Genomic DNA, 12806 nt, shown 5'->3' with positions numbered 1-12806 from the left:
CTTAAAAAGCACCCCAAGTCATAGACCATGCTATACACTGAATGATGTCCCCCCCCCCAAATTCAGTGCCATCAAACCACAGTCATTGCTCCTGGCAGATGGTCTCCTAAATTACGGCTTTTAACAGGTGGATTCACGCACTTGGACAGGGACGAGTTCCTAATTAGTCTTGCATCTCGGGTACCCCCCATCCAGTGGAAACGGGGTAGGTATTTGCTGAATGGATGAATGAATTTTTCTGGGTCTCCTGGAATACTATCCTGCTCAAAGTAAAACGTTCTATGAACGTTTATTAGAGTTGGTTCATAAAATCAGGAAATACCGGACAAACGTGCACCATTTGGAGATGGTTTTCAGTACGTAAGAGCGGGCGCCTGCGGTCCTCACGGCTCGCCCCCTGCCCCTCTGGGAACATCATGGCGTGTAGGGCTATGGAGTACGTGTTTCTGGAAAGCACTTATGATGACAGAGGTGGATGAGGGACCATCTGGGACATCAGTCGGCCGGGGGACGGCAGGGACTCTGGGAGAGGAGGGCTGAGGCAAGGCCCCCTCGGGCGGGACGTCCAGCGTTCCCGGCGTCATGGTTCCCGTGGGCATTCTGAGCCAAGTGGCGACACTGACCGGTGAGGACTTTCATTATTTTGGTCACCGTGTTAAGCTCTCTCCGCCACGAGGAACATGCAGCTGGGAAGGGGGTATGACCCCTAGAAAATGACTTTTTCTGAAATTGACACGGGGTCTCTTATGACAGAACACGATTGGTATGTTCCTCGAGTACCTCCCTGTGTTTCCTGCTGTAGAGCAGTGGTTCCCAGACCCGGGTGCGCACCAGCTCCTGCTGGACCCTGTCTCACATCTGCTGAATTGGGGTCCCTAGGTTTGGGGTCCGGATCATCTGTATCTTGAAATGTTTCCCCAGTATCTCAGATGCAGCCCGCTCAGCAAGGACGGCAGGCCCTAGGAACTGACCTATACGGTAAAAAAACAATGGTTCTCAAAGCGCAGCCCTAAGATTTTGAGGCCCTCTGAGGGTCTTGGTTTTTATTTCTAATGCAGAAAGTGTTGGGCGGTATAATCCACATGAACAAAACTTATGCGGCCTCCCTGAAAAATGCTTAAGAGTATAAAGGAGTCTTGAGACCAAAAAGTTCAGGTATTGATATAAAATTTCCTGGAGTTTTAGGCCAGTACTTGCTGCCCTGAAAGACGCTGTCCACTGCATTGCATATAATACAAATATATGCCTCACACGAAGATTCCTTTGCTCCAAGGAAAACGTCAATCTCCTGGAACGAGTTCGTGTTCTTGCTATTGGATATCGAAATTACGTAACTCGTTATTTTTAATTTTGTCTTTACTACCGGGAAGCAAGGCGGTGCGTTTTGTATTCAGGACATAAATCATAAATAATTCTGGAATAAGAAGGTAAGACACAGTCGACATTTTTAAACTCCTCAGGGAACTAAAAGTGTAGCCCCCACCCCTGGTGTGCATTAAATGGTTAGAGAGAAAACCCTCAGAATGTGGTAACCAACATAGGCTTTGATTTTGCACATACACGTGCCAGAGACTAATGTGTTATAACGAGTGGTGAGGTTTTTCGTTTGTGGCAGTGATAATTACCCTGAGCTGGCAACGCGCAGGGATTGTCCCAAAGGCTTTACACACACGTCATAATCCTTACCAGGGTCTGCGATGGCATCTTATGACAAAGAAGTTTAACGAGACACGGCTGACACAGGACAGGATCAGGATGGAAATTCTCTGTTCGACCTTTACCCATGGGGAGGGCTCTCCTGCACCACACTGGGGAGGCACTCGGTCTCTAGGCTGGACTTGGGGCCACCCTCGCAGGCCACGAGACCAGCAATGCGGGTCTGAACCGGGCCCCTCCGAGCACCCCACAGGTTACCAAGACACTTGCGTGCCTTACTCAGCGCACACGGGTTCTTACTGTTCTTTGTGCATAGACGTAGTTCAGGACTTGCTCTGGCAGGTATTTCCATGCTTAGAAACACAGGTACGAACGTATAGCTAGCTTCAGAGTAAGTTTTCTGTGACCAGAGCCCATAGATCATCCACCCTCGACGGAACTGTGCACTTTCTAGGGAAGCCACGAAACCAAAGGTTCTGGCTTTTGGCGTCTCCTTTTTCCAGAAACAAAGGAGATCGACGTAAACACCTCTCTTGAAATGCTCGGGTATGCTTTAAATACATGGGATTAAGTCATATTCGCTCAGTCTCCAGCATGTTACATGCACTTGGCTTAGACAGTGGTGTCCAACGATCTGTCCCCACAACACGTAGTGAAGGCTCAGCCTCCGCAGAGGGGTTCCCTTGTCCCTGCTGTAGGACCGTGCGGTGTTGGGAGAATTTGACAATAATACCACGGCGCCTCCAGAGACAGCGTGTTCCCGTCTTACTTCCACGGACCCCTTTTATTACTTTTTTCTCTGGGTACCCCAATATTCTAAAGACAAACCACATTTACTAGGTGACATCATCCTTTTTGGTGATCGAATAGCTCTTGCCATTATTCAGACTGACCCTTCAACTTCTGATCGGCGTCACCTACCAGTTTGAAATCACTTTCAGCAAAAGAAAAGTGTTCCAGTGAGCGTACAGGAGTTCTTAGTCTGGGGTCTGTGAGCTTCCTAAAATACACGCCAATTTTTGTGGTCACGGGGTACATCTTGGGAGTGTATCTGAAATATAACGTGCGTGGGGTTTGTGACCCAACACAAGGTTAAGTATCATTGCCAAATAGCTTTCTTCCAATAACGTTTGATCACGGGGCACCTGGGTGGTTCAGTCGGCTAAACGTCCGACTCTTGATTTCGGCTAAGGTCACGATCTCACGATTTGTGAGTTTGAGCCCCACGTAGGGCTCCGAAAAAACCTGGTCATTGCCAGTAGTATTTAAAGCCAATGAACGTCTACCAACCCCCCGAATCCCAGGCCCTCCGGGCAGGATGGGGGCAGCAACATGGGAGGACCACCTCACATGAATTCTAAGTACCTTGGTAATCTCTTCCCGACCAGCTTTTAATATTTAAAAAAAATTTTTTTTAATGTCTATGTTTTTGAGAGAGAAACACAGTGCGAGCGGGGGAGGGGCAGAGAGGGAGACAAGGAATCCGAAGCAGGCTCCAGGCTCAGAGCCGTCAGCACAGAGCCCGACGCGGGGCTCGAACTCACGGACCGTGAGATCATGACCTGAGCTGAAGTCGGACGCTCAACCGACTGAGCCCCCCAGGTGCCCCCAGACCAGTTTTTAAAATCCTCCCCAAAAAGAAAACACAAGGCATTGAATTTCTCTTTTATTTAAACATTAAGAAATTGCAGCACAGTGACTCCGAAAACTTTCTCAAAATGTCCGTAACAACACGACAAGACATCCAGTGTCATAGGTAGAAGTCTCTTCGAGGGTCATCAGCCAGAGCAACATAAATGTTCCACTCGTCTGCTTTTACAGTGAAGAACAAGGCACACAGAACTCTGTTTGACAAATGCCATTGGGAAAAAGGAGCACAGTACCGGACTGGGGCCGGTCAAGAGAACAGGGGCGGGGAGTGGGGGGAGGGGACCCAGAGAAGGAAGAGGGCGAGGAGAGGGAGAGACAAAGAACAGGGACACACAGACCCATGCACTGTGACCGTGACGGGACGAGGGACACGCACCCACGTGGGCAGCCACGGAAAGGTGCTTCGAAAAGTCACCTACTTTACGAAAGTCTTTAAAACGTTACTGAACTCAACAGAAACCTGGGTCTCTCGAGTCCTGGTATCTGCTCAGAGGACACGCGAGAGCAGTTAGCACCCTGTCCACGGGACCACCACTCACGCTCACTCCCGGGGCTGGTCAACGTCCGGAACCAGCGCTCCGTCCCGGACTGAGAGTCCACGGCCACGTCTCCGTGTCGCCTCAGCCCGATTGCCACCTGGGCCTCTCTGGTGCTGACGCGTTCATTTTCCATGAAACACAACTGAGCTCTCTGCATCCAGGCAGGAGTCGGAAAAGACAAGCCAGTCGGTGGGGAGGGGCTTTGGCTTTGCAAACTCCTCTGCTGGCTGACCTCGCTCCTGCCGGATTAAACGCTTCCTGTTTGACTAGGTTTGTGTCTAGTGAGAGAGAGAGCGAGACAGAGAGAGTGGGGCAGAGATCACAAGCACAATATAAAACTGGCTTTTAAAAATGTAAGGCTTCAGTGTAAAATATAATTAAGACTTCCCACATTAAAGCCCAACGAGATAAACATTCAACTACTTACTTTCACACAAGTCAAAAGGTGAGGTAATACATTACTCTTCTATGACCAGCCTTCTCTGATTACGACTTTTTCCCCCCTCTTTCTCAACCTTCGAGTTAAGTATAATCAGATGCATGGAGGGAGTGTGTAGAAATCAGCCTGGAGTTAGCAAGAAAGGGTATGGGCGGCTCCCAAAAGGCCGAGGAGTTTTAACCCTTTATTCAAATAATAGGCAGAGATTTTCTCTTTTGAAAAAATGAGTATACACAATTGTACAAAGCCACTATGTCACCGATTTTTACCCGGTGATGAAAGCCGCTGGAAACATAACATCTGCCCCCAGGGACCCCCCACTTCCTCCCTCAAATGAATTGCCCGTCTGGCCCGGAACATGTTGATCTGCGTCCGTCTGTCCGCACACGGGTTTCTGCCTTCTCCCCTCCCCCCGCGGTCGGCCTTTCGCAGCACAGAAGTCACATTGCAGGTAGCGTTTCCAGGAAAAACAGCGACCTTCAGCAGAAGCTGACCTTCACCCCTGCTCACATCTTGTCCCGGCCTTCCAAGTCCATCCCCGTTGCTGTGCTCCAGGGACACACTCGTGTGCGTGATGGGGTCTGTGCGTGTGCGTGTGTGGCCGTGACTCTGTGTGCACGTGGGTACGTGAGCAGGAACGTGGTTTTAAAAAATGTTTTACGTTTATTTATATATGAGCGAGGGGGAGGGGCAAAGAGAGGGAGACACAGAATCCGATGCAGGTTCCAGGCTCGGAGCTGTCGGCACAGAGCCCGACGCGGGGCTCGAACCCACAAGAGGGGAGATCGTGAGCTGAGCGGAAGTCGGACGCCAGACCGGCTGAGGCCCCCAGCCCCCCAGGAGCTAAGTGTTCGTGAGAGAGCTCTGTGGGCGTGGGTGTGTGAGCATGCGTGTGACTGTGCGTGGGGGCAAGCGTGGGCAGGCAGGCCCGGCTGGCAGAGGGCGCGTGGCGGCACAACAGGGCCCTGGCGGAGGCCTGCAGTGTGGACGAGCAGTTTCCATCCTCGGCCTCGCTCAGCGGGTGGCGTGGCTGCTGGTGTTCCCACCCGTCTCCCCTTCGAGCTTGAAAATTAGGTTAACTTGAGTTTCCCAGCTTCCCAAACCCCAGACTCGTTCTCTGTTTCGGAGAAACAGAATCATAAATGCGGCACCAAGGCCAGCTCTGCAAACAGCCAGCCACCCTCACGGGTGCCCTCCCCCAGGCTGTCACCCACAGGGAGTGACCCAGACAAACCACCGGCCCAGGAAGAGGGTCTCTGGGACCCACGGGAACCTTAGGGGTGAGGAACGGGAGGCATTTTCACCCTGAGCCCTAAAGGCATCTGGGGGGCCAAGAGGAGGCCAGAAGGCTCTGGAAGGCAACACCTGGGGGGTGGGGCCGACCAGGGCGGGAGAGGGAAAGGGTGGCTGCCCCAGCTGGGGGTACGGGGCAGAGCCTGGCCAGGACGTGGGCCTGGGGGGGTCAGGGAGGCCGTGTCCTAGGCTAGCCCCCCCCTCCACCCCGGGCTCACAGGGCCCAGGCAAGGCAGAGGAGGCTGTGCATGTGCCACCAGGGTGCCCCCGAGGAAAGGCTACTCGCGAGGTCAGCCAGGGGCATCCGGTCCTGCCCACCGGGTGCCGCGGGTTCACAGGTGCCGGAGGGTGGCGGTGGGCGTTGGGGGTGGGGGGAGGGCAGGCTCACAGGGTGCGGCCACGCTTCCAGGAGGTGGGGAGGTCCCTTCCCCTGCTCAGGGGCATCCAGGAGGCAGGCGAAGGTGCGGGCCCCTCCCCAGGCTCACGGGCATTCAGGGGGTGGGCGCAGGTGCGGGGGTGGGGGACCCCCAGGCTCACGGGCATCCAGGGGGTGGGCACAGGTCCGGGGGTGGGGGACCCCCAGGCTCACAGGCATCCAGGAGGCGGGCGCAGGTGCGGGGGGGGGGGTCCACCCTTCGGGTCCGCGGGGAGCCCCCGCCCCCCACCCCCCCTCGGCTCACAGCGTGCTCAGGTGCGGCAGCGTGTCCAGGGGCCCCGCGAGGTCGCGCGCGGCGGCCGCCGACTCCACGCCGCGCAGCCACTCGGTGCACCTGCGGACCAGGCCCTCGTCCACCGCCCGGGCCTCCTCCTCGTACTCCACGTCGTCGTACCGGTGCCGCTCGTTGAGCAGCGACACGCGCGGCGCCGGGCGGCGGCCGGGACCCGCGGGAGAGGGCGAGGGCGGCGGGCGGCAGGGCCGCGCGGGCAGCCGCCTCTGCAGGTGGCGCCCCTGGAGCAGCAGGACGGCCTCGGGGGGCAGGCCGGGCGAGAAGCGCGCGGCGGCGGCGGCGGCGGCGGCGGGTCCTGTCCCCGGGGCCGCGTCCCCCGCGGGGCTGTGGCCGGAGCGGGCGGGCCGGGCGGGGGCGCGCGGGGGGCCGGGGCCGGGGCCGCGCCGGGCCGGCGACCGCTTCAGGGTGGCGGGGGGCCAGGAGCCGGACAGCGCGCCCTCGGGGGGCCTCCTCCTGTCCGCGGCGGCGGGCGGCGCGGGCGCGGGCGCGGGCGGGGCGCGGGCGGGCGCTGCCCTGCGCGGGGCGCCGGGCCTGCGGGGCGGGGGGCGCGCGGCGGGGGCCCCCGGGGTCGGCGTGGGCGGGAAGGGCATGGCGCCACCGAGCCGGCGGGTCATCGGCGCCCTGGAAGGAGACGGGCGGCTCTCAGTCGCGGGGGGCGCGGGGGCGGGGGGCCCGGGGCGTCCCCGCGGGTGGCCGGGCTCGGCGCCGCGTGCCCCCCGCCGCACCCACCTGCGTCCGGCCGCGGCATCGCCGGCTCGCTCACGTCCCGGCTCCCGGGGCCCTCCCCTCGCTCGGGGACAGTCACCGGCCGCCCGAGCCCGGGCCCGGGCGGGGACGCGCCAGCAGGAGGAGCCGAGCGTCTGGCTGGTGTCACGACCCGACTGTTGCGTGCGACCGGCCACGGAGCCGGAGCCGGGACGGCGCGGGGCGGGACCGGGCGGGACCGGCCTCCCCCTTCGGCCCCCACCACCGGCCCCCACCACCGACAGGACTCAATCAACCCGGGGCGGGCGGAGGCGGGAGGGCCGGCTGGGTCCCGAGTCCTGGGCGGAGTCCCTGCCGCTTGGAGGGAAAGTCCTGGACAACCGCTTGGCGCCTTTAAGAGGGTGGGAGTTGGGCCGCGGGGGGACACCGGCCGGGCCAGGCCGGCCCTGCCTGGCCCGCGCCCTGGTGTCAGAGGGGAAGGCCGGCGCCCTCGATGGCGCTGGGGAAAAGGCATTTCGGGGGATCCTCTTATTCCCCTTTTACAATGCTGACGCCACTGCTGAAAGGCGGTCCCCTGAAATTCGAGCAGTAGCTTTATCAACAGGCAAAATAGGCCCGTGTCAGTGATGCCATGACGATGACAGAGGAAACGGTGCACACGGAGGGATTCCTGGGCGCAGAGCAATGTACTTACTGCTGTAACGGTGGTTCAAGCGAGTGACACATTGTGACTGTCATCCCATATTCGAGGAGGAGACCTGGAGACGTCCCTCCGACGTTCAGATGAGTGATGACGTCACACGGCGACGCATCACAAGTCAAGGCACCGCTCAAGGACAATTATCCCCCGTTGAGATCCCCAGGAAACACTCTTCCATAGAAAGTGCTTTCAGGCCTAACCGGGGATGTGACCAGGTTGTCCGGCTATGGCCCAGGTCAGCCGAAAGCATTCAAGTGTGGGTGAACTCCAAGTGCGCTGTGCCAGTGCCCCCCCACCCCCACCCCAGCAGCACCTCCTGGCTGTGAGGACAGTGGCCGCGTCCCTGTCCCTCCTGCCCCCGTGTCAGGGCACCAGGCAAGAGCGGAACTCGGCCGGTGGCCAGAGCCGTTCTCCCCACAGCTGGGGGTGGAGAAGGGGGCTGAGGTCCCATAATCTCCACCTGCAACCGAAAACCACATCTACATACGTGTTCTCCACAAAATGTGCAAACGCGGCTTCAAGACAGGCTTCGTCCTCTCAAACGTTCTCCCCGTCCCGCCGGGGCCTCAAGGTTAGCCTCCCGCTGCCCGCTGCTCAGGGGCCGGGATGTTTGAGGCAGGTTGGGTCATAAATCTCTGCCGCAGGTACCGAACGCGCCTGTTTTATTCCAAGTTTCTGTATTTCTAGGTGGATGCGGGACCGGGTAGGTTAGCGGTGCAGCGGGTGGACAGCGTCCTGCCGGGAGAGCCCGGGTTGGAGGGCAGGCGGGCACACTGAAGACGGGAGAGGACGGGGGCACAGGAGGACTCGGAGGGGAAGGTGACACACAGGAAAAGCAGCAAACTGGATCCTCCCGAGACTGGAGTACGGGTCCCAGACGCTCAGTGGCTGCAGTGGCATCCGTGTCGGGGTCCTAATTCCTAAGTCCCGCAGGGCAGTCGCAGGTGAGCAGGCAGAGCTGGTGATCCCATAATCGCCTGCCTGTGTGGCTTCTGTCACCACTTCCCTTCTGCTAGGAACTGGGGGCTGACTGGGATGGAGGAGAGGAGACAATCCCAGCAACAGAATTCCAGACACACCACATCTGAGCCAGCACCTTGAGGAAGGGAAGGAAAGTCCTGGGCAAGAGTGAGGGGCTATTAGCCACGCCCACATCCACAGTAGCAGAGATTGGGCATTTTCCTCCAAGAAGAGACAGTGAGATTCACCAGACCGCTGCACACGTCGGGCCAGACTGTCCCTGGGATTCTCCAGAACCCCCACATCCTGTCCCAGCCCAGAAGCATGGGGACTTGGGAAGCTGGAAGTCTCTGCCCGACCTCCGAGGAGAAAGTGAGTGCCGGGTGCCTGCCATCGCGTCACCTGCCCAGGTCAGAAGGGCGCTCCTCTCCTGTCTTTCCTCAAAGGCCCGGTAAGCACCCCTGCGGGGGGCGACGACTCCCGGTACCTGGCGGTGGGCTACTGGCCCCGGAGCGGCAGAGGAGTGAGTGTCCCCCACAGGACTCTGCTCTTCAGACTCCACTCAAGCATCCAGGCGACAGCATCCCTGCTCCCTGCCAGCCACCTCTTCTACTCGAACCCTTCGGCCCCTGGGAAACTGGAGGCTGGAAAGAGTGGCCTGGCCTGGCGGGGACCGTGGGAGAGCAGCGCACGTCACCTGCACTGTCGCGGCCCGCTGGCTGTTACAGAATCCGTCACAGTCTGTGTGGTTGAATCGAGCCGCTGGTGACAGTTACCAGGAAGGAAAACCACACTAGGACAGCCAGCCAAACTTCCCTCCAGAATTGGGGACGCGACAGAAAAGCAACTAGAGTCAAGAAATAACAGCCAGCTGTAACTTGGTCATTTGCGTGGGATTTTGCGTGCTGGGCCCAGAACCCAACAGTGGGGCTGTAGCTACGTGTGAAACAGGAAAACAGGAGGACCAGAATCCTGGGATCGGGTTATCAGTTTCACACTGTATTCCTGGGGTCTCCAGACTCTAAAACCCACGAGTATGTTTCATCTGGAGGTCACAAAAGTTACTTCAACTATAAGCTGGTCGATTTGCAAGGTCAGTTACGCAAAAGCCCATATACGTACTCAGAACTGTCCGTAGTTTTTGCCTGTGCTGTCTCACTTTCCAATTACGTCGATGCTCCTTTTTGAAACATTACACTTGGCCCACTGTCACATCAGCGTCAGGTGCACAGCACAGCGATTCGACCCGTCTGTGGGGGATGCTGCGCTCACGAGCGTCGCTGTCACCTGTCACCAGACGATGCCGTGACATTTGTTTGATTTTCGGATTCTGAACAAACGCGAACACGGTGTGGTCCACCATTGGAGAATTCATGGTAATTTTTTCTCCCACTGTTGTATCAGAGTTAAGTGTAGGAACGCAGACTTTTTGTTATGACAACCCTTGAAACTGTTTCCAGAACAAAGACGTATGCGGAAAATATTTAAATCACCAAAATAAAGAAGCAAGACGATATCCAGACCCCACTAAAATCAGCCCAAGTGCTGCGCAGGTTTGAAGGGAAGGGAAAACCGCGCAGCCTGCGGGGCGCTGAGCCTGCTCTGTGGGAGGCTGGGGTCCCACAGGGATCCCCCCACATCCTGAGTACAGACACACTGCGCTCACCAGCTCATCCCCACGGACGCTGCTGATTGAGGCAGCGCCGGCAATCACACCATGGCGCCCGGAAACCAGTCGCTATTTTAAGAAAGTTCCTTTTTCTCACGAGCTCACCAGTGTCTCAGGTTTACCTCGGTATGACGACTTCAGCGCACGTTCAGAAAAATGTCCAAAGGCAAAGAGATCGATGCCCTGCTTTGCCAAATCACACCTTCTTCCCACATGCTGTGCTTTGTTCCCGTGTTTTGACTCAAATGACTTCACGCGAGGGAGCGGTAAATCGCCCGACAGCCAGAACCAACACGGAGTCTGAATTTTAAACCGCATTGTTTAATTGTAACTGGCTGTTACAATCCTCGTGGACCCCTGAGACACAGACAACTTGGTCGATAACCAGAAATACCTCCATTCCTTGTCACAGTGGTCTGTTACCGTGAGAGGGTCTGGGGGTAGAAAACATTCAGGAACCTGTTCAGACACTGTTGGCTTTAGAGTCCTTTCCCCCAACGCTAAGATAATGATCCACTTTGTCTGGATTTTGCTTCACTCAAACCTCACGAGCTTTAGGAGAACCGGAAGGACCCGTGTTTTACGGACGACCAACCAAGATTTCCCCAGGAGCTTCACGACCGGCCACAAGGAGACCTGCCGGGTCAGGGAGGCCCCAGAGCCCTCTCCCCTCGCTGCCGTGGGGCCTCGACGCCTCCCTGACACTCCTAGGACCCGCTTCTGTTTTTACGGCCTCTCTGGATGTTAACCTCGGTAGAAATTCCAAGTGACTTAAAAAACGTGTATTAACACATCTAAAAATGACAACAAACTCGTGACATTAACAATACACCCATTACGTTGGGGCGCCCGGCTGGCTCAGTCAGAAGAACACATGGCTCTCGATCTCGCGGTTGTGAGTTCAAGCCCCACATCGGGTGTAGAGATGAGTAAAAAAATAAACTGAAAAACGAACAATACACCCATCACGTTAACATGTTTTTAATGAAATATAACGGTATTTGCTAAAACCAACAAATCAGAGGTGAGGGGTGGGCTCCGTGCTGCCGGGTTCTCGTGTGATCACACGTCCGCAGCCCCGTGACTCTGACGTGCGTTCACGGTAGCACGAGTGGAAGCACAGGGTCTTGGGATTAGCGCCAAAGCGGGCCCCGGCAGGGTGTCCCGGACCCCACCTTGAGGATCGCCACACTGCCTGCCGTGTTGCACCAGGAACCCGCCGCTCGGGACGGTGAGCCACAATGGTGGCTAGGAGGTGAGCTGCTTTGAAAGCGAGACGTCACACGTGGCTCTTTCTTGCAACAGCCTGGAAAAGCCCGAAGCGAATCAGAACAGGACGGTGTGGGGAGAAAAGACACCGGCTTCCCTCAAAACGATAGGCCTGAAGTTGACACCGTACCTTTTCCTTGCCACGCTCGGCCTTGCAGAGATGCGCAGTGGCATTTCAGAGGACCGCGGACACCCCGCAGGCTGGTTCACACACCGAGAGGTGACGGAATAGTTGGAGACTCACGGAACCGTTTGCTTTGCCTTGCCCTCTGGGGACAGCCCTTTGCCAAGGTCCCCGAAGGATCCCGGTGGTCACCGTCGCAGGCAGGTGACCCAACCCAACCCCCCAGCCCTGTCACTGCGGTCGTGACGTGAGCAGCACGCACAGCCCCGGGCTGCAGCAGCGCGGGCCCGAGCTCCCGCGGACTCGTGCTCCGGGAGCCGTCAGGTGGGGCGCGGTGACGTGCAAGGTCGCGCAGGGAAGTAAGTGTGTTAAGAGCGGCCTTCCCTCAGTGTGCACGCCGGCGTCTCGGGCCGGCTCTGCCCCTGCGCGTCCTATCAAGCAAATAAACTGTCTTCTATCAAGCAAGTAAAGTATCTTCAGATGGCAGCGGGGTGGGGGTCCCAGAGGGGAGGACCCGGCTGGGCACTCAGGGCCATGCGGACGTGGAGCCCCCCCCCCCCCCCCCCAGCTCTCTGCGGTGACCGAGCTGCGGACAATCCCTGCCAGGGTGACCCACGCCGGCTCGTGCCCCTCCTCGGTTCAGCCAGAAGGCCCTTCGCTGCTTACGCCCGTCGATTTTAATGTTTGGGGACCCGTATGCGGGGCCAACAGCCACTGCACCTGCCAGGCCGATCTGCTCTCAGGGAGGCGGAGGCGCTGGCCCGACACATGCCTGCCGCGGGGAAGGGGGGGGGGGGGCGGGGGGACCAGCCAGCGGTGGCGGAGCCAGGGGGACATGCGCCCTGAGAACAGGAGGGGCGACGGGGGGCACCGGGGTTACCCTCCCACGGACGGGGCCCCGCCCACACACCCTGACCTGCACTCTTTGGGGTCATAAGGAGACTCCCCCGTACCTTTCACCCACCCACCCCCCAGCCAGGGCCCTGCCGCGTCCCACTCACCCTGCGGGCTGTGGCACCCCGCAGGTGTCCCCCCTCCCCCTGCAGGGCCCGGCTGTCATCCGCGGGGCGGGTC

General features: G+C 58.2%; 1 protein-coding gene and 1 long non-coding RNA gene across 4 annotated transcripts; both read right to left on the bottom strand.

Moving 5' to 3' along the window:
* Nucleotides 1-3309: 3309 nt before the first annotated feature.
* PRR18 (proline rich 18) lies at nucleotides 3310-7875 on the bottom strand. 2 transcript variants are annotated; one of them, XM_053904293.1, is made up of 2 exons: nucleotides 7705-7875; nucleotides 3310-6926 (listed from the first exon to the last, which is right to left on the bottom strand). In XM_053904293.1, the coding sequence occupies exons 1-2, from the start codon at nucleotides 7746-7748 to the stop codon at nucleotides 6254-6256; spliced, it is 717 nt and encodes a 238-aa protein (XP_053760268.1). In that variant the 5' UTR covers nucleotides 7749-7875; the 3' UTR covers nucleotides 3310-6253. The 2 variants fall into 2 exon arrangements, with proteins under 2 accessions (XP_053760268.1, XP_053760269.1); XM_053904294.1 differs by lacking the exon at nucleotides 7705-7875 and adding an exon at nucleotides 7035-7271.
* A 3429-nt stretch (nucleotides 7876-11304) lies between these two features.
* LOC109245412 (uncharacterized) lies at nucleotides 11305-12803 on the bottom strand. Of its 2 annotated transcripts, none has more exons than XR_008422819.1 (3): nucleotides 12734-12803; nucleotides 11739-12163; nucleotides 11305-11645 (listed from the first exon to the last, which is right to left on the bottom strand). It is a non-coding gene; the product is annotated as an uncharacterized LOC109245412 (long non-coding RNA). The 2 variants fall into 2 exon arrangements; XR_002070868.2 differs by lacking the exon at nucleotides 12734-12803 and adding an exon at nucleotides 12349-12504.
* Between the last annotated feature and the right edge of the window lie 3 nt (nucleotides 12804-12806).

Source organism: Panthera pardus, unplaced genomic scaffold (assembly GCF_024362965.1).
Source record: "Panthera pardus isolate Hobbes unplaced genomic scaffold, ASM2436296v1 HiC_scaffold_17, whole genome shotgun sequence".
Lineage (NCBI taxonomy): Eukaryota > Metazoa > Chordata > Mammalia > Carnivora > Felidae > Panthera > Panthera pardus.
This window is presented reverse-complemented; position numbering and strand designations above follow the sequence as displayed.

Bases quoted from the DNA above. Each gene is read 5' to 3' on its own strand.
- PRR18 (XM_053904293.1), bottom strand. From the start codon at position 7,748: ATGACAGTCACAATGTGTCACTCGCTTGAACCACCGTTACAGCA. The intron at 6,927-7,704 runs GTAAGTACATTG...GTCTCCTTCCAG, and splicing joins CTTGAACCACCGTTACAGCA to GGCGCCGATGACCCGCCGGC.